We start from the raw sequence: 19935 nt of genomic DNA on the forward strand, positions 1-19935 counted from the left end.
GTTTAAGAAGTCATGACGGCAATCTCAAACTGTAAAAACAGACAGAAAGTGTAAGTCGCTAGCAATGTGAACACTCACTGGTGTAAGGCCAGATAAAATTGAAAAGACTTAATTACCCCTGTTGAAAATAAGGGAAAAGACTTCTCCCCTGCCTTTTGTTTCAGAATCTCTCTGTCCTTTTCGAACTTCTGTAAACTTTTATAATGACAAAATAAGCTTCCTGCCAGTCTCACAACCCAGGAAGGTTTCCTTAGGGACCTGGGAACCACCTTTTTGAAATGCAAACATCTAGGGCCCCTCCTCCTCATTCCAGGGGCAGGGGAGGCCGGGGGAAGGGTAACATCTGTGCACACGGGTGGGGGGCATCTTGCTCCAATTTGCAAAGCTACCTCCTGTGTTAAGATAGGAGAAGTCTGTTTCCCTCCAGATAACGCCAATCAACTAATACAGGGGGCACTTCCATTTCCATGATAAAGTTAGGATAAGCTCTATGTGACAAAAAGTACTGTTAATTCTTCTTACTGGAGGACTAGTTATTTATCTTAAAAAAATATAATGGGTTGCACTTGCTTGGCTATATAAACGAGAGATTTCTTTATCTTTGCAATCTCTTAACAGATTGCCTGATATAATGCTTATTCAATAATAAACTGTTTCCTCTCTACTACCTTTGTGGAGAGGTTCTCTCAGTTGGGAGATTTTTTTTTTACTTATGACATTTCCCCAACACTGGGTATTTGATATTAACTTATTTTAGGTGTGATGATGGTTTGTAGTTAAGTTTTAAAGAATTCTTGTATTTTGAGATATATAATGAAATATTTGCAGATGTTTGCAGATATGATGTCTGTGATTTGCTTTAAGAGTATGGGGGTGGGGTGAAAAGCCATATACCAATGACTGATGCTGGGTGATAGGCATATCAAATTCATCGTTACCTTCTCTCCTTCTGTGATGTTTGAACACTGCCATAAGAAAAAGTTGAAAAGAGAAGATACATGGAAGCCAGCTGGTATACAGGTTTGGAGCTGGGAGGGGAAGTGTTAGGGATAAAGTTTTGCAGGTGTCAGCATACAGGTGACCGGAAAGCCATGGAAATGGACAAACTGCCAACCAAGACCGCATAAAGCAGGAGGATCCAGGACAGAACTCTGAGGAACACCGACATGTAAAGAGTAGGCAGCAGAAGATCAAGTAAAGGAACCTGAAGAGTCAGTTTCAACATGGAAGGAATGGTTAATAGTGTCAAACAGCACGAATGTTGCAGCGTCCACTGCATTAGAAAGTAGGAGGTTGGAGACCTGAGCAAAACCAGTTTCACTACAATGATGGCCTAGGACACCAGATTATAGCAAGCTGAAGTGTGAAAGGGTGATGGGGAAGCCAGGATGGTGGCTCTGAGAGAAACAAAGTAATTGGACAACAGCTAGAAAGCTACAGAAGGCCAAAGGGGATGGCAAGTGGGTAAGATTTGCACACTTAATTACTAAAGGGACAGGTTAGTAGAAAGAAGTTGAGAAACAAGGGGAGACGAGGGGTAACTGCTGGAACAAGGACCCTCAGATGGCAGAGGGGATGGGGTTTAGAGCACAGGGAGGTGGCGTGGCTGAGCATTACTGGTCCAATTCTCTTCTTCTGCAGAGACAGGATTACTAGCTGGGAGCATGACCTCTTAGAATAGAGACTAAAATCACCATTTTCCCTTGTAACTATGGCCATGTGACCTGCTGGAGCCAACGGGATGATCAGAAGCATCCTGCAGCAACTTCTGGGAACTTTCCTCAAAGGCAAGCATAAGCTCTCCCTTTGCCTGCTTCGTTCATTCTTCCATCCTGCTGCCAGAAATCTGGGACCATTAGACAGAGGCCTTGCTGATCATTCAGCAAGAGAAGAATCTAGGTCTGAACTTCAAAGAACACAGCCACCAAATCAGCTCTGTACTTCTCTCTAGACTCTGTTTACTGGAGAGTGAAATAAACTATTTTTCTTAAACCGCTGTTATTTTGGGCTCTTATCAAGTGCAATCGTACCTACCTAATATAAGTCCCTCCTTATCCATGGTTTCACTTTCTGTCTGCAGTTTCAGTTACTCGAGGTCAAATGTGGTCTGAAAATATTAAATGGCAAATTCCAGAGATAAACAATTCATAAGTTTTAACCTGTGCATAGTTCTGAGTATCGTGATGAAATGTTGGGCCGTCCTGCTCTGTCTCACTGGGGAAATGAATCATCCCCTTGTCCAGTGTATCCACACTATATACACAGCCCACCTGTTAGTCACTTAGTAACCCTCTTGGTTATTAGTATATTCTTATAGTATATTGTTATAATTATTCTATTATTTTATTAGTTACGGTTGCTTCTCATACTGTGCCTAATTTATAAATTAAGCTTTATCATAGGTATATATATATATATATATATAGGAAAAAACATAGTATACATAGGGTTTGGTACTATCCACTGTGTCAGGCATCCACTGGGGGTCTTGGAATGTACCCCCTGCAGATAAGGGGGGACTACTGCACAGGGAGGACTGGATCCCTCATCCTCTGGAGGAGAGTGTAAAAGAATCTTTGCGAGTACAACTAATTGAGGGATGATGAGGAGAAGGGCTTAAGTTAAGGGAGTTCATACTTGAGTTGGAACAGGGCCTGGAGTATGGGTACAGATTTGAAATAGCTGTCATGGGAGATGTGAGAAGGGATACGCTAGGAACTGGGTTTTCAGAAGTTGGAGACCATACATTTGTGATGGTGCAACTCTGAATTTCTTTCAACCTGGATAATAGCTGAGAAGGCAGCTGACAGCACCAATTGAGGGGTCAGGGTGTATATAGCAAGAAATGAGGTGTCAACCACTTCTACTGCCGACTGTATGACCTTGGGAAAGCTTAAGGTCTTTAGGCCATACTTGTTTTCCATTCTCAGCTTTTATTTACTGATCAAAACAATGTACTAAATAACAAGCTGAAAAGAATTTTTCAAGTATATGGTATTGTTATGTCCGTAGGAGAAGAAGCTACAACCTCAAGTGATCTTGTTCTTAAAACATATTCTAAATTATTCTTTTTTTTATTTTAAATTGTGGTAAAATACACATAAAAATAATCTTAACCATTTTTAAGTGGTATTAAATACATTCACATTATTGTGTAACCAGCACCACCATCCATCTCCAGAACTCTTTTCATCTTGCAAAGCTGAAAGTCTGTACCCATTAAACAATCTCTTTCCACTTCCCCTTCCCCTAGTCCCTTGGCAAGCACCTTTCTACTTTCTGCCTCTATGAATTTGACTACCCTAGGTACCTCATAAGTGGAATCATACAGTACTTGTCTTTTTGTAACTGGCTTATTTCACCTAGCATAGCGTTCTCAAGGTTCACCCATATTATAGCATATGTCAGAATTTCCTTCCTTTTTGAGGCTAATATTCCATTATATGTATGTGCCACATTTTGTTATCCATTCATCCATCAATGGACACTTGGCTATTGTTGATAATTCTGCTATGAACATGGCTGTACAAATATCTCTTCAAGACCCTACTTTCAATTCTTTTGGATATATACCTGGAGTAGAATTGCTGGATTATATGTTAACTCTATTTTTGATTTTTTGAGGAACTGCCAGGCCATCTTCCACAGCGCCTATATCATTTTAAATCCCTGCCAACAATACACAAGGGTTCCAATATTTCCAATCCTCGCCAACACTTATTTTCTGGATTTTTTTGATGTTAGTCATCCTAATGGGTGTCATAATTTGCTTTTAACAGATTAAGAATGACATAATAGCAACAGCCTAGCACACAGTGTCTAGAACATGGTAAATGTTAGATATCAAACAACTCTGAAATGAAAGATATAAGTTAAATTCTTTGCTGCCTTTATAAGCAGGAGAGATATGGTTATATTGAAGTTTGCCAAATCTCAACAATATCTCTACTACATTTGTCTATATTCAGGGTTATCATCAGTGATGTATGCTTTTTATTTATTTATTTATTTATTTTTGAGGAAGATTAGCCCTGAGCTAACATCTGCTGCCGATCCTCCTGTTTTGCTGAGGAAGATTGGCCCTGAGCTAACATCCGTGCCCATCTTGCTCTACTTTATATGTGGGATGCCAACCACTGCATGGTGTGCCAATCGGTGCCATGTCCGCAACCCAAGATCTGAACCAGTGAACCCTGGGCCGCCATGAAGTGGAACGTGCGAACTTAACCGCTGTGATGTATGCTTTTGCTAAGGCATTAGCAAATTACTAATTCCAGAACAGCTTCACCACACACCAAAAAGAAACCAGTATCCATTAGCAGTCATTCCCCATTCCCCCCAAACCCTGGGAACCACTAATGTACTTTCCACCTCTATGGATTTGCCTGTTCTGGACATTTCATATACAGTCATGTCCTGCATAACGAGGTTTCGCTCAATGATGGACTGCATATACAGTGGTAGTCCCATAAGATTAGTACCATATAGCCTAAGTGTGTTATAGGCTATACCATCCAGGTTTGTGTAAGTACACTCTATGATGATCGCACAATGAGGAAATCGCCTAACAACACATTTCTCAGAACATATCCCCATCATTAACCAGTGCGTGACTGTAAATGGAGTCCTTCAGCATGCAGCTCTCTGTGAATGCTTTCAAGGTTAATCCATGTTGTAGCATGAATTAGCAATCCATTCCTTCTTATGGCTCAATAATATTACATTGTATGGATATATCACAATTTTCTTAAAACAACTCAAATCTCCCATAAAAATCCAGATTTCTGGCTTTTCTTGAAAAACTGGACATGTGAAGAGAAGGCCCTCCCTTTCCCACATGGCAACCACAGGCTAGAGCTCAGTAACAGCATTTTGGCTCCTGAACATTCCAGGCACTCTTCTATCTCAGGGTCTTTGCACTTACTATTCCCTCTGCCTGAAATGCTCTTCTCAGACATGCACACGGTCCCTTTCCTCATCTCCTGGAGGTCTGTTCACCCGACAGCCTGCCTATCTACATATGCAATGCTTACCCTATCCCCAGTCACATTCATTACCATCTGATATGCTGTATGTCTTATGTCTGTTTCCAACCACCCCTCATTACAATGAGAGTTCCCTGATAACAGGGATTTCCATTTTGTTCACTATTGTATTCTCAGTACCTAAAACTTAGTAGTGCTCAAATTTTTGAATACACAAATTAGTGAATGAATGAACTTGTTATAGTTTTTAGTGACGAAAAGCTGCTCCTAAAGGGCCAATCCCGTGGCCGAGTGGTTAAGTTTGCATGTTCCAGCTTCAGCGGCCCTGGGTTTTGCCGGTTCAGATCGTAGGCGTGGATCTAGCACCACTCATCAAGCTATGCTGAGGCGGCATCCCATATAGCACAACTAGAAGGACCTACAACAAGAATATACAACTATGTACCGGAGGGCTTTGGGGAGAAGAAAAAAAAAAAAGATTGGCACCTGAGCTAACATCTGTTATCAATCTTTAAAAAAAAAGCTGCTCCTAAGAAAAATAAACCTGAAAATGATGTTTAAACAGCTTTGATGCATACTTTATATTAATTCACATTTTAAGTTCAATGAGTTTGGCAAATACATACACTCCTATAACTGCCACCACACAAGATATAGAACACTGAGAATGATTTTTAAGTCACAGTAACACATTAAGGTAGGTCTGTTTACTACTGTCAGGTACGCCCAGAACTTGAAGATATCGTCAATTAAACTTTAGGTTGCTATTTTCAGAAGTCACAATAAGGAACATGATGGTTCAAAATCAAAGCACCAAGAGAACAGGGAGTAGGTAAAATCCCAAGGGACTAAAACATAGTCCTAAATTAACTGAAGGCCAAAGACACCAACCTAATGAGTCTTATTAACTTACGAGAAGATTGTGTCAAGTACTAGAGAAAAAAACAAACAAAAGAACAAGAATTTATTATCAAAGGCCTGGGGAGAGAGGGCTTTGAGTATTCCAGTCCACGTGACAATTTATTGCTCACTGGAATTTACAAACTGATTTATCAGTCAGGATCTTTAAGCTGCAAGCAACAGAAACCTATTGCTGCTAATTTCAGCAGAAAAGCAATTTGTTCAATTTGGGTAATTCCCAGAATCTTTAAAAGGGCCGAAATCTGGTTTAAAGACCACATCACCAGGAATAATGGCCCCAAAAGTCACACTGCAGGATGGTCCAGTGAGGATACTATTGCTGCTGTCGTCTCCACTACTGGGCAAAGGCACTGTGGTCTACATGGATAACCCCACTGACACCAGACAGAAGCTACTGCTAGAAGTGCTGCCACCACTACCGATCATAGAATGACTTCTGCTGCCCCTTCTTCTTGAATTTCAAATCAAAGTTTAGGAAGAGTGCTTTGGGACCCAGCCCCGTGGCTGAGTGGTTAAGTTCACACACTCCGCTTCAGGGGCCCGGGATTTCACTGGTTTGGATCCTGGGCGCGGACATGGCACCACTCATCAGGCCATGCTGAGGCGGCATCCCACATGCCACAACCAGAAAGACCCACAACTAAAATATACAACTAGGTACTGGGGGGATTTGGGGAGAAAAAGCAGCAGAAAAAAAAGAAGATTGGCAACAGTTGTTAGCCCAGGTGCCAATCTTTAAAAAAAAAAGAAAAAGAAGGGGGCTTCAGCTGGTGGAACCTAGGTCAAGCACCTACAACCCTAGCTGCAACGAAAATGAGGTGGAATGTGGGTGGAGATAAGTCTACAGAGGTAGACGCAAGTCAAATTACGGAGGACATAACCTATTGGCTGTTAAGCGTGCAACACATACCGCTAGAAGTTGAAGGACAAATACCAAAATGTAAAACTACTAAAATGAAAATGTATTAGAAAAATGTATCTAGCACAACCCTGAGATTTCATTATGTATTGTAGAGGCAGGGTATGTTTTCAAAGTATGAAGCTTTAAAGCCAATTTAGAGAAAAATACCAAAATAAATAATACAGCAAATTAGCAAAGATGGTTTATGAATGACAAGGCTGAGAAGCATGGATGCACGTAAAAGCAAGCCATGGAATGACTTTAAGCAAAGAAGAAATACAGTCTTAGAAAGATCACTCTGGTGGCAGTGAAGAACATGAACTGAGGAAGGCAGAAATGGGACAAGAAATACGACTGGAAAGCTATAGCCACGTGTGAGAAGGACAGAACGAGAGCAGTACCATTGTGGAGAAGGACTCTAATCATTTAGGGGAGAAAATCAACAAGACTTTGTGATCAACAGATGTACGGGACAAAAGGGAGGGAAGGAAGAAAGAACTGTGGTGCTCTTGGAGTAACCAGATAATGAGTGATAGTGTAAAACAGACACTGGGAACCCAGCAGGAGAAGCAGATTTGAGGGAGAAGATGATGAATTTTGTTTTGAACATTGAGTTTGAGACACCTGTGAGAATGAGATGAGGCTACTTAGAACCAAGTTGGAGGAACAGGCATGGCATTCTAGATGAAGGTCCGAGTTGGAGCCGAGTTATAAGAGTAGGGTAGGAGTGGATGGGATTGGTCACCTGGGGCATCCACAGTGAGAAAATGCCAGGGATGGAACCCTGGGGACATCAACATTTGAGGGTTGGGAAGAAGAGGAGGATCCCACAAAGGAGTCCAGGAAGGACCAGTGAACGGAGAGAGGAGACATAGCAGAGAGCGGAATCTTGGCTACAGAATATTTCAGGAAGGAAGTGGTCAGTTGTGCAATAGAGAAGTCTGGCAAAATAAAGGTTGACAAATGAGTAGGTTGCCCAAGGTAGGATGGAAGCCAGGCTGAAGCATCACTATCATACAACTAAACTCGTGATTGCTAACATTCTCTACCAACCACTGAAAGCAAATACAAATCTGTGAACTCACATATTGATCTGTTCCAAATGAACAGCTCTCACATCTCAGATCCTCATGCTTAAACTATCTCAGGCCCTCTAGCAGTTCTTTTGCTGAAGCAGACCAGATTCTTCAGTCTCAACCAAAGAGATTCCAGTTCTGCTCCGATGGAGCACTAAATGGAACAGGAAGAGTAAACGTCCCTAGCCTAGTTGAGAGGAACCAGAATAACTCCCAATTGGCTTCCTGAACTCCAGGTCACACGGGCCTGGTCACACGGGCATGTTAAATTTAGACTGTTGTTCCAGTGGCTGTCACCCCTTTTCAGTATCAGAGCTGGGTCAAATTACCATAATTACAATGATAAGGACCTCAAACTGTTACTCTCAGTTTACAGCTATCTTTCCCTACAGAACATTCATTCTACTTCTGAAGAAAAAAGGGCAAATTACCAGGACGATCAGAGCTAATTAGAATCAGGAGCACAGTCATGGCGTCTAAGCCTTGCCACAGCAATTGTCTCTTCATTTCTCACAGGCTCTCTTTACATACTAAAATTAACTAGTTACCTGAGAGAGGAACCATGAATGTCCTTACTAAACCCAAGGAAAGGGAAAAACAAGCCCAGACACTAAGTCAAATAGATTCAAGAAAACAGGAAGTTTAACTGATGCCATGGCAACATCGACAGCCTGTGACATCAGAGCAGAAGGCAAGGACAAAGGGATTTGTGCAAGTTACCTTTCCATGGGTCTTCTCTTCCTTGCAATTTGACCCATGCTGCTTATTCAAAAGGGCTCAAAGAACTTATCTTGGTACCTTTCAGAACAGAGCAATTGAAACCTCTCTTGGTACTCATCTCCAGCATATTCCTGGAGACGAGCCAAAACCACATGATGGAAATCTGCTGCGTGCCACATTCTTATTAATATGCAATGAGATTCTATTTCAGACTGCTGGCAATAGTGGGCTACCAATCGGTTACAGGGTGGGGATGTAAATTATAAAACAAAAAGTATTTGAAAAAAATGAAAGGGAAGACCAAGTCAACTAAAGCTTCACCATCATGTTAGATGGAGAGTTTACGGAGCAAGTATTAGAAGGACTAGTATCAAAGGGAGAACAGCTTCTGCAGGTTGGAGTGGAAAAATACCAGGAGCTGTGACAGGAAAGGAGGTCTACAAAGCAGGAGTAAAGAAGCTGCTACTCATGTGCCCTCCCCCGCATTCAGCAGCCTCAGCTGGATGTGATAAATGTCTTCTGTGTGAGAGGCTAAATCTTGCTCTTGTCGGGAGTCTCTTAAAACAGAATTGAGCAATGAGCAGGCAATTTGAGCGACGCCAGGCCCAATTCTCCAGACGGGCCAAAGAGGTTTATCCAGGATGAAAAAATAATGATTATCCAAGATTGTTGTCTTGACTGTAAAATGATGCTTTTAAAAAGGCAGAATGCGTACAGCTGATTTAAAGGAACAATATCCTCCTTTATAATCGGGAATAAAAACCTCCTCCCATTAGGTAACTTGTGACACATTAAGATTAAATCTTATCTTTCATCTTTGGTGGTGAACTTGGAGAATTATTAAAATGATTAGGAAAGAGACTCTATTCAAGAAGGAACTGCAATTATTTAACAGGGAAGAGTTTTGAGTATTCAACCCAAGACACCATATCCATATTGTAGCCAGAGGCGCATGAAAGACACCTCAATTCAAGGTGATTTCGGTGACTTCGTCATTCCTCTGTGCTTTGGAAGGAGAGCGCACACCTCTGGAACCGCTCAATGATCAGCAGAGGAGGTTTCAAAGCAAGAATGGGGAGGTTTGTAGTTCACCTAGATTCTTGGTTACTATCTCCAGAATCTACAGCTCCCTGCAGCCATGCCTTTTGCACTTAAAGCTCCAGAAGGATATGTGAATAGTCCTATTACGGAGGAAATGGCCTTCAACAGCAGCTAGAAACATTTAGGTTAGATAGAAGGAATAACCTTCCTACCATAAAGGTACTGGAATTTGGTGCCCTGTTACTAAAAGAAGGGCTCTCCATTACTACATAAATGGCATTTATCTCTGGGTCAGATTTACTTCTGACTGTAAGGTAAAAGTACTAACCTAATTATCAGACTGCAACTTGACTTCTGATTATCTGTGGTGCTTGTGAAAATGCGCGTGTCTGGGTCCCACCTCAGCACCAACAAACCAGACTCTTCCATGGAGGAGCCTGGGAATCTGGATTTTTAACAAGTAACCCAAGTGATTTTCATAATCAGGGAAGTTTGAAAAATACTGATCTAAGGCTCTACTTACAGTAATATAATGCTATTAACCGTAGGGAGGAAATGAATGATTTAAAGAGAGGAAACTGGCTAGACTGATGAATCATAAGCAGCTCATGATTAAGATAGGAAAGCCAGAATTTTAGGGGGAAAGTGCAATTAGCACTAGCAGGAATTAGCATTCTTAGCACCACTTTGTAGTCATAGCTTGTTCCAGGCTATGCCTCACTCTACCTCCTTGCCTTCCACACCCTTACTCTTTTATTTTTTTTGCTGAGGAAGATTCACCCTGAGCTAACATCCATTGCCAAGCTTCCTCTTTTTGTATGTGAGCTGCTGCCACAGCATGACCACTGACACATGAGTGGGCCACTGAAGCAGAGCGCACTGAACTTAACCACTAGGCCACCGGGGCTGGCCCAACACCCTTAGTCTCTTTACTGCAACAAGACTTTGCCTGAAGACTCCTCAATAGATCTTCAGCTGCAGATGGAATCCAAGGGAGGATGGGAGATACTTCCCAAGTACACAGCTGATGCTGGCGGTCAGAGACAAGACTCTCAACTGGTCTGTTAAGAGCCCTGCTCAGACATCTAAAAACCAGCCACTTACCCAAATTGGAGAGCCTTTTCATCAAGCCAGCTTCTCTTACAGCAGCGGGACCATGTTCCACTCCTTTTCTCTTCTGTCACATCAATTGCAGTGCGATGTGAGGGAAGATGATTGAAAATAAGACCACTATTGTTCACAAAAATACAGAAATCTGCTATACTCAGTTCCCAATAGATCCCTCTGAAAACCTCTGACAGCATCAGGCCTTCCTTTTTTCACCTGAGGTCTGCTCATTTCAAACACTTGCGGGGAAGGAGGGGAAAACAACCATCGCTGGAATTAAATCAATCTTCCAAACCCCTCCTTGTAGGAAGGGCAAGCGGAGGCCAAGACCCGGGAAGGGGCTGAGCCAGGTGAGGGTCTGATGATTGGGGGGGTGGGGGTGTAGCGGGCCGAGCAAGGGCTTGTCGATCAGCGAGCTCTCCTCCACTGCAGGTTTCTTTCAGTGAAGTGAGAACAAAACAGCCCCTCCCGTCCTCCCACCGCTAGAGAGGCCAGCGCCAATTTCCTTCCCAGTTAATGCTCCAAGAACGCACCCTGAAGCCTTAAATCCTCCGTCGTTCTCTTCAACCTCTTCTCACTCAGTTTTCCTCGGGGGATTCTGGCCGGTTTCTCCTCCTCGAGTCGCTCCATGGAATCCTCTCCATCCCTCCCTCTCCTCCATCACCCCGACTGGGACCCACCACTTTCTCGCTCCTCCGGGGGAGTCCGCGGAAACCTGCCAGCCCGTTGAGCCAGCCCGCATCGCAAACAGGGTGCCCTCCATCCCCTCCCTCCTTCCCCATCTTCTATTGGAGAAAATCCCATGTGCTCTCCCGGTGCCCAATGGCGGGAACCTACCAGTTCGTCCCCTCTCTTTTTCTCACCCTCCCTACCACCCCACCCCCCGCTTTCTCCAGGTTCTAAGGGGCTGGGATTCTGCCCCACAGCGCCAGGTCTCAGTTCTCACCTGTCCCCCTGAGAACGGGGCTCCGATCACAGCCACGGAGTGGACAGCCTTCTTCAGGACGGAATGCACTTGCGTCCGGAGGAGACGCGAGAGGCTGCTCCCCAGGGACATGATGAGCAGCGCTGCACGTCGCCGACCTAGAGGCTGCTCTGTGCGGCTCGCCGCCTTAAGTGAGCGCCGCCGCCTGCCGCTTTTACCTACCCGCGCGCCAGCCGGGCTGCGCCGCCCCGTGACGTCACCGCCCCGGCCCCGCCCAGGCCGTGCCGCCCGCGCCCCCATCCAGCCCCCTGCACACCTTCCCGCAGGCCCCGCCCACTGCTCCTGGAGGCCAGGGCACGCCTTCGCTGACGTCACCCCGCCCTGGCCCGGGCTCTCCCGCCCGAGACGAGCCCCTGCAGCTGACGCCATAAGGCAGATGTCCGGGCCCGGCCAATAAGAGCGCGGTCACGGACGGGTGTGTCCTTTCGCGGGAAGCTTCGACCCCGGCGAAGTTCGCGAGCTTGGCGGAACACGCGAACCGACACACAGGCTCGCTGATCGCGACTCTCTTTACATGAATGCACGCCCAGCAGATGCGAGCTCTACGGAAGGTCTAGCTGGGCTGCGCCTGGTCTGGCCCCACCTCACCTGAGTGCCTTGCCAAGACCAAGCCGGCATCCATCTCTGTTCCATCTCAAAGCTCAAGGTCCAGAAAACACGCTTACCCCACCTTTGGACGTCGAAGCCTGGGAGATCAAATATAGATTAGAATAAAACCCCACCTATCTTAGGTATTTTGGATGGGGAAGTTAGGAATTACAAAGCAATTACATTCTAGACAGTTTCAATTCTTTACCTAAATAACGGGAGCACTGGTTATTAAAAACCAAATGTAGCAACATATCTGGACTATTTGTAAATTTTAGGGAGACTAAAGAGCTGAAAGTTACTAAGAGTTTATTAATACTACTAATAACGACCAACTAAAGTTCTAAGAACTTTTAGCCCGCTTAACAATTCCATAAAGTACGGACAATTTTAAAGACGAGGAAACGGGATCAGAGAAGGTAAGTAATTTTCCCCAAATCACATAGCTTGTAAGTGGCAGAGCTGTGTGACTCCAGATTCCAAGTTCTTAACCATGACACTATGGCTTGCAGGAGTCCGGACGTTAGTCCTACCAAAATAAATTTTTATATAAACACCCGAAAATTATTTCACCTGATGCCCGTTTACATCCTGCTCTCCAAAATATTTCAGAAGTCTCCATTGCAACATCATAACTCCCATAGAGCTTTCTTTCCTATGATAAGGCAGTTTATTTTTAGAAGATAAATTTTATACCTGTCTCCCCCTGCTGGTTTAACAAAGAGATGTCTCTGAAGCCTTAGCAAAATAAGCAGAGTATTAACGTAAGGCATTAATCCGGAAAGAGTGGTCCCAGACCAGCAGCGTCAACATTTGCATACTTGTCAGAAATGCAAATTATTAGGCCATACCCCAAAATTTACTGACTCAGTAACTCTCGGGGTGGGGTACCAGCAACCTAAGTTTTAACAAGTTCTCCAGAGTGGGGGGCTATGGGAGCAGTAGGGGTATGGTCAGGGATTCACAGTCACTGATACTGTCACACTTGTTCAGATCCTTGAAAGTACAGAATCTTGGTACTTTCTTCTTGTCCATCACTATATCCATTTTTTTCCCTTTGTTTTCTGAACTTGATACTGACACAGATCCTCTCAGGCGCTCCTGGACCACTGCAAAAACCTTTTGTTTCTTGAGCACCCACTGTGGGGACCTTTCTGCATTAATCCTGCATGTCACTTTCAGTGATTTTCCACTACCTATAGTTTAGTCAGAGGTAAATTACTAGTTCCACATTATTGTGCAACAGGGGAGTGAATAGGAGATTGTTACTATTATCATTTAAAATTCAAATTATTTTATAACTATATGTCTGAAATATTTTATAATTCATTTAAAAAACCCCAAAGTTCAAATGTGGTCCACTTTTATTTTCAAAATAGGCATTTATTTTTAAAATAAAGCTATTAAAGATAATATTCTAAAGTTAGAAAAATCATAAAAGAATGAGTGAAGTTTTAGAAATTTACTTTAAAACTTGTACTCTGTTATAGCATAGTTCTAGGACCCTTCCTCAGGTTCAAACCAGCTTGTTCTGCTTTTTTTCTTCCTTTATAGGAGGACCTAGAGATTCTGCCTCTAATTCAGTGGCTGTCAACACATGTTCCATCCCTTGAGAGGTTGTTGTCTGTGTGTGTTGGGGGTGAGTAGGTAAGACCTGATTATGGTGTTGGCCAATTTCCGTGGTGTAAATACTCCCCCACAGTTGATTTCAACCTACCATTGTGATGTCACTGAACATGGAATTGGGAAAAGGTGCTCATTATAATATTTCCACCATCCAGATACAGTTAACATAACCTCAAGAGTATAAATACAGTAATAATAAGATATAGTAAAATAATTAGGCAATGATAAGTTTTGACTGTATATTATCTTTGTGTTTAATTTACTTGTAAGTTTATACAATTTGGTTTTTAATCATGGTAGTATTTAAGAACTGGCTTGCAAAATTCCTGAAAATTTAACAATAGGGTCTTACAGGCAGCTAAAAGCAGGCTCCAGCACATCACTGTTTACTACAAATCCAAGGGAACTCAGAAAAGACTAAACTGCAAATTCTCAAAGGCAGAGACCATGACTCTTTCTGCTCATCGTTTACCCCTTTCTGAGTACAGCACTTGGCACATAGCAGGAGCTTGGTAAATAATAAACAAACCTTCCAGATTCTTCTGAAGTCCTTACTCATGGTCCTTGGTCTATGGCTCTGATATAGTAAATGGAAGCCCCCAAAGATTTCTCTCTGGACTTCTACTTTTACATACTGAAGGGTTGTACTCACTGACCACACGTTTAGACTTTAAAGGTTAGAGCCTCTCTTTCATTTAAAAAATGTATTCATTCATTCATTTATTGCCAATATTTACTTAGCACCAATTGTTTGCCAAGCATTGTTCTCTGTGCTGTTGAGAGATGAAGACATGATATCTCATCATTCCCAGTGCTTACGTTCTAGGACGGAAAACAGTCAAGTAGATAATTTCACATAGTAGTAAATGCTATGGAGAAAATAAAGCTGAGTAATGGGACAGGTGGTGCTGTTTTAGAGAAGGGTGTCAAACGAGGCCTCTCCGAACTGACGTTTGAGCCAGATACCTGAATGATGAGAAGGAACTGGCTATAACAAGTTCTAGAAGAGCCTTCCAGGCTTACAGGAACAGCAAGATGAAAAGCCCTAAGCTTGCAACATGCTTGTGGGTCAGAAGAAGAGCAAGAATGCTCGTGTAGCCCAAATATGCAGAGCAAAGGTATAGTGAATTGGGTCAGATTGGTTGCTGGGGCCAGATCTCAAGAGGCAGCTTTGAAGGGCATAAACTCTTGAGGAAGAATTTTTTTTCACAAAGGCAGAGAGTTAATGGTTCTAAATCTGCATTAGGGAGTTGGAAAAATTTGGTCCCTTCTTTCTTGCTTTGCTCTTCAATCCTGGGACCAGGAGAATTAACATCACAACCCTAGAATAGAGTTAAGGTAAGGAAGCAGAGGATGAGTTCTATAGAGAGTAAAACAGAGCGTTGTTAACCATGCAATGGGGATTCCTGGATTCAGTAGAAAGGCTGGAGCAAGGGGAATATGGGAGGGGCCAAAGAATAACTGGTTTCATTGCCTGCCCAACCCGCAGCCCTGTGTGAAGGCAGCCACCTGAGCCTTTCACACACTTCTCACCTCCCCTGCCACACACACACAAGGGTTTTTATTAGGGGCCTTGATCAGTGATAGGGATGTGAAAGCAGACAAATGGCTTCCATCAAGGCCCAGAGGAAACTTAGGTGTGAAATCTGTTTTAGTGCCAGCGAGGCTGAGTCTGCAAAGGACACCAGAACACTTTGTCCTTTGTTCAGCTTCCAAACTGAAAACAAGCCTCAAGCCCTTTGCACCTGACTATCCTTTCTATTTGGGACCTTTCTTCCTCCTCCCTCCCTTCTTTCCTTCAATTTCTTCTCATCCTTCAGGTTTCAGTTTTGAAGTCCTTTCTTCCAGGAACCCCTTCCAGATCCTCCAAAGTTGAGTTAGACCTAATAGTACTCACTGATGTTATTGAATGATTACTATATACTAGAGACTTACTTAACCCTTTACAAGTGTTATTTAATTCTCATCATAAGGCAATGAGGTACACACTATTATTATTTCCACTTAAGACATGGTAACCAAAGCTTAGAAAGGCTAAGTAATTCGTTCTAGGTCACACCGTCAGTGGTCACAAACCAAGACAGACCAAGGATGTTGATTACCCTTGCCATGGTTCACTTAATCCTCTGAATTATAAGTGCCTATTTAAAGGACTCTCTCTCCTTGAGAGCAGCTTGTTTGAGAGCAGGAATGGTGCATGACTATCATTTAACACAGTGCCTGGTACATGAGAGGTGTTCAATAAATTTGTATTGAATGAATATATTAAATGGCATATGTAAGTGTCTTAAGAGAATTAAGAGGAGTCATATCTCTCTATGGTATGAAAGTTCTGAGGATGGAGTTATTACTCTTATATGAGACAGGAAAGATTTCATGGAATTGGCATTCAAGCTGAGCCTTAAGGGTTTTCCAGGAGGAATCTGTAGGGTGTGTGTGGGGAATGGGGAGAATATCAGCTAAGAGACATGAACTCAAGTGACAGAAGTGGAGGGGGAGGGTCAATAAATACTTGAGTGCCCACTAGTTGTGAGATAATGTTCTAGGAGCTGGGGAAAGAGTGATAAGCAGATGGACTCCAAGCTCTCCTGGAGGGAGAATTGTAGGTACTGATATGTGGCATAAATAACATAAGGTAATGTGGTCGAGAGGATGTAGAGGGGAGAACTGCATTAACTAGTACAGTCAGGGAGATGAGGCACGGAGGCTAAAAGTATTGTACTGTGGAGGTGGAATAGATGGTATTCAGCTACAGACTGGGGAGTAATAAGGAGGGAAGGACACAGAGAAGGAAGGAGTTTTCTGACTGGGAAAAGACTGACCTTTAACACCAGGAAGTGTGAATTCAGCTGCCACTTAGCTTCAAAAAGCCCAATAGAACTTTCTGTTCTTTGAAGTACGAAGCCCTACCCCTCTCTCTTTTGTGAAGCTGGTGTATCTAGCTTTATCTCTGGCTTTTCAGAGAGGTACTCATTATTGAGCAACTCCCCTTTCTCCTGTTAAACTGTCTATTGTCAATTAGCTAATCTGCAGACCCCCAACCACTGGAACGTAAGATGGTAGAGGAAAAGATTTCCTCCCAACAGTTCTCAACCTTAACAATAACCTAGGGAGCTTTTTAAAAATACTCATGTCCATACTCTCCCTCTCCACCGCCCATTCTTGTTTAATCATCTGGGATGGACCCAGGCATCATAGTTTTTAAAAGCTCCCCAAGTGATTCTAATACGCAGTCAGGGTAGAGAATCCAGTATTAAGAGTTATATCTTTCAGTGCTTCTCAAACTTTAATGTGCAAGTAATTCACCTGAAGATCTTGTTAAAACTCAGATTAGGGGGCCGGCCCAGTGGCACAGGGATTAAGTTCATGCACTCCACTTTAGCAGCCCAGATTCGCTGGTTCGGATCCCAGGCGTGGACCTACCCACCACTTGCCAAGCCATACTGTAGAGGCATCCCACATATAAAATAGAGGAAGATGGGCACAGAGGTTAGCTCAGGGCCAATCTTCCTCAGCAAAAAGAGGAGGATTGGCAGCAGATGTTAGCTCAGGGCTAATCTTCCTCAAAAAAAAAAAAAAAACAACTCAGATTAAGAGTCTGTAGGTCTGGGGTGAGACCCAAGAATCTGCATTTCTAACAGGCTCCTAGGTGATGTCAATGTTGCTGCTCTACCTACTACACTTTGAATAGCAAGGCTTTCTTTAACCAGAGGTCTTTCACCTTTCCTTATAAATCTTCAGAAAAACTTTCACATGAGGTTGATTTATTTCCTAGGCTACACAGTTGTGGCTTGATTGAAACACTTAAGTCGTTGCTAACAACCACATGAAATTGAGCTGATTTTAATGATCTAACTGAACCTGTTTGTCAAATGTATGTCCATCAAACTAGATCCATCATCTTAACTAAGCTTTCCCACAAGTTTGGTTTATTCCATTTTAAGCTTTTAGTGTACAAGGATATAAAGTATCTTGATGTTACAAGGGGAGAGAAAACTTCCACATAAAAGCCAGTTGTGTTCCTTGACTTAAATTGAATATATTAAGCTTTACTATCCTAGAATGCTAAAGATGGGAATGTGAGTCCATGAAAAAAATCTCTGCTTTCTGTTCTATATCTGTTTCTGTAGGTTACTTTCTGTTTCTGTGTCTGTTTTTCCTTTTTTCTCTAGTTGTCTATTTTTCCCACCGTCATTCTTCCTTATTTGAAATAATTACTAGCCATTTTCACTGGATAGGAACACAATAGGGTGATACTAAGTAAATAATGGTAGATTAACAGGATGGAACGCTTTGTAGCTATTTTAAGTGGTATTTATAAAATCTGTAGATAGATGGAAAATGTTTGCCTAACCATTAATTTTTAATTACTGTTAAATAAGGAGGCCATTAGATTGAGGTTGTTCTAATACCCTGGCTGCCTACCTAAGCAAACCAAAACCTAAGCCTGTAAATGTCTCAAGGTTAGGAAATGCAAATCTAAGGACACCTAATCACAAACAGCCAACTAGGTTTTCCAAATAACGCAACCTTAAGCTATAGCCAATCAAATAATTTCTTTGCTTTGCTTCCGCCTCTTCTCTATAAAAGTCTTTCCCCAGCTCCTGTCAGTGGAGCTTGTCTAACTACTTCCCGTTTGGTGCTGCCCTATTCGAATTGATTTTTGCTCAAATAGACTTAAAGTTTTTGATATGCCTCAGTTTATCTTTTCATATTTACAAAATGGTGTAACTGCAATAATTTAAAAAAGTGTAAGAGACAATGATGGAAAAGTAATATGTAAAACAGAAAGGTTTTCAGGATTTTTTTCTCTCATTCAAAAATTTTTTATATTACATCATCTTTTCAACAATAAAAACGTTAAAACATAGAAAAGGACCCAAATGCTTAGAAAAATAATTTATTTGTTTAGGTGGCAAGATTATGGATGTATTTTCTTTTATAAAATTCCAATTTGATGTTGGGAAAATAATAAACATATCTTATTAAAAATGGATGGCTAATAAAATTTTTTAAATATATATTGAGTATCAAAAACATCAAATACCTAAAAATAAGTCTAATGAAAAATGTGCAAGACAAGTGCAAAATATTGCAGAGAGAAATTAGAGAAGACCTAAATAAATGGAGAGATATACCAGGTTCATGGGCTGGAAGACTCAGTGTAGCCAAGATGTCAATTCTCCCTAAATTGATAGATTCAACACAATCCAAGCAGGATTTTTAGTGAAAATACAAAGAATTTAGAACAGCCAACACAATCTTGAAGAAAAAGGACAAAGTTGGAAAACTTAACACTCTGAGAAATCAAAACCTAGTATAAAGCTAGAGTAATTGAGACAGGTTGCTATTGGCACAAGGAAAGACATAACAACAGAACATAAAAGAGTGTGGAAACAGACTGGCACCGATATAGTCACCTGATTTACAACAAAGGTGCCACTGCAATCAGTGGGGAAAGGGTGGTCTTTTCAACAAATAATGCTGGGGGGAAAAAAGGAACCTTGATCTTTACCTCATATCAAACAAAGATTAATTCAAAATAGATCATAGGCATAAATATGAAAGGTAATATTATAAAGGTTCTAGGAAAGAAAAAGAATATTTTCGTCAACTTGAGGCAGGCAAAGTTGACGAAACAGTTCTTGAAAAGGACATAAAACAGCACTAATCTACCAAAAGAAAAGACTGATAAATTAGACTTCATCAAAATTAAAACCTCTGTTCATCAAAAGACAACATGAAGAGTATGAAAAGGTAAGTCACAGACTGTGTTTTACTGAATGAATGATAACACTTCAATAAAAAAATTTTTAGGGGGCCGGCCCAGTAGTGTAGTGGTTAAGTGGAGGCCAAGGTTTGCGAGTTTGGGTGCAGACCTACACCACTCATCAAGCCATGCTGTGGCAGCAACGCACATAAAAAGTAGAGAAAAACTGGGGCTGGCCCCGTGGCCGAGTGGTTAAGTTCGCGTGCTCCGCTGCA

At 42.2% G+C, this 19935-nt stretch overlaps 1 protein-coding gene across 2 annotated transcripts in view; it reads right to left on the reverse strand.

Annotated features, from left to right (window-relative positions):
• The window catches only part of LOC124233745 (arginase-2, mitochondrial-like), a 40564-nt gene that overhangs the window by 19095 nt on the left and 1534 nt on the right, over window positions 1–19935 (reverse strand). For both annotated transcript variants that reach the window (XM_046650913.1, XM_046650912.1), the window contains 2 exons: window positions 11698–12422; window positions 10749–10821 (listed from right to left, as the gene is read on the reverse strand). In XM_046650913.1, coding sequence (XP_046506869.1) covers window positions 10749–10821; window positions 11698–12105 — 481 coding nt within the window. In that variant the 5' untranslated portion in view covers window positions 12106–12422. Of the gene's footprint in view, window positions 1–10748; window positions 10822–11697; window positions 12423–19935 lie in introns of those variants that run through there.

This window comes from Equus quagga, unplaced genomic scaffold, assembly GCF_021613505.1.
Source record: "Equus quagga isolate Etosha38 unplaced genomic scaffold, UCLA_HA_Equagga_1.0 220_RagTag, whole genome shotgun sequence".
Classification (NCBI taxonomy): domain Eukaryota; kingdom Metazoa; phylum Chordata; class Mammalia; order Perissodactyla; family Equidae; genus Equus; species Equus quagga.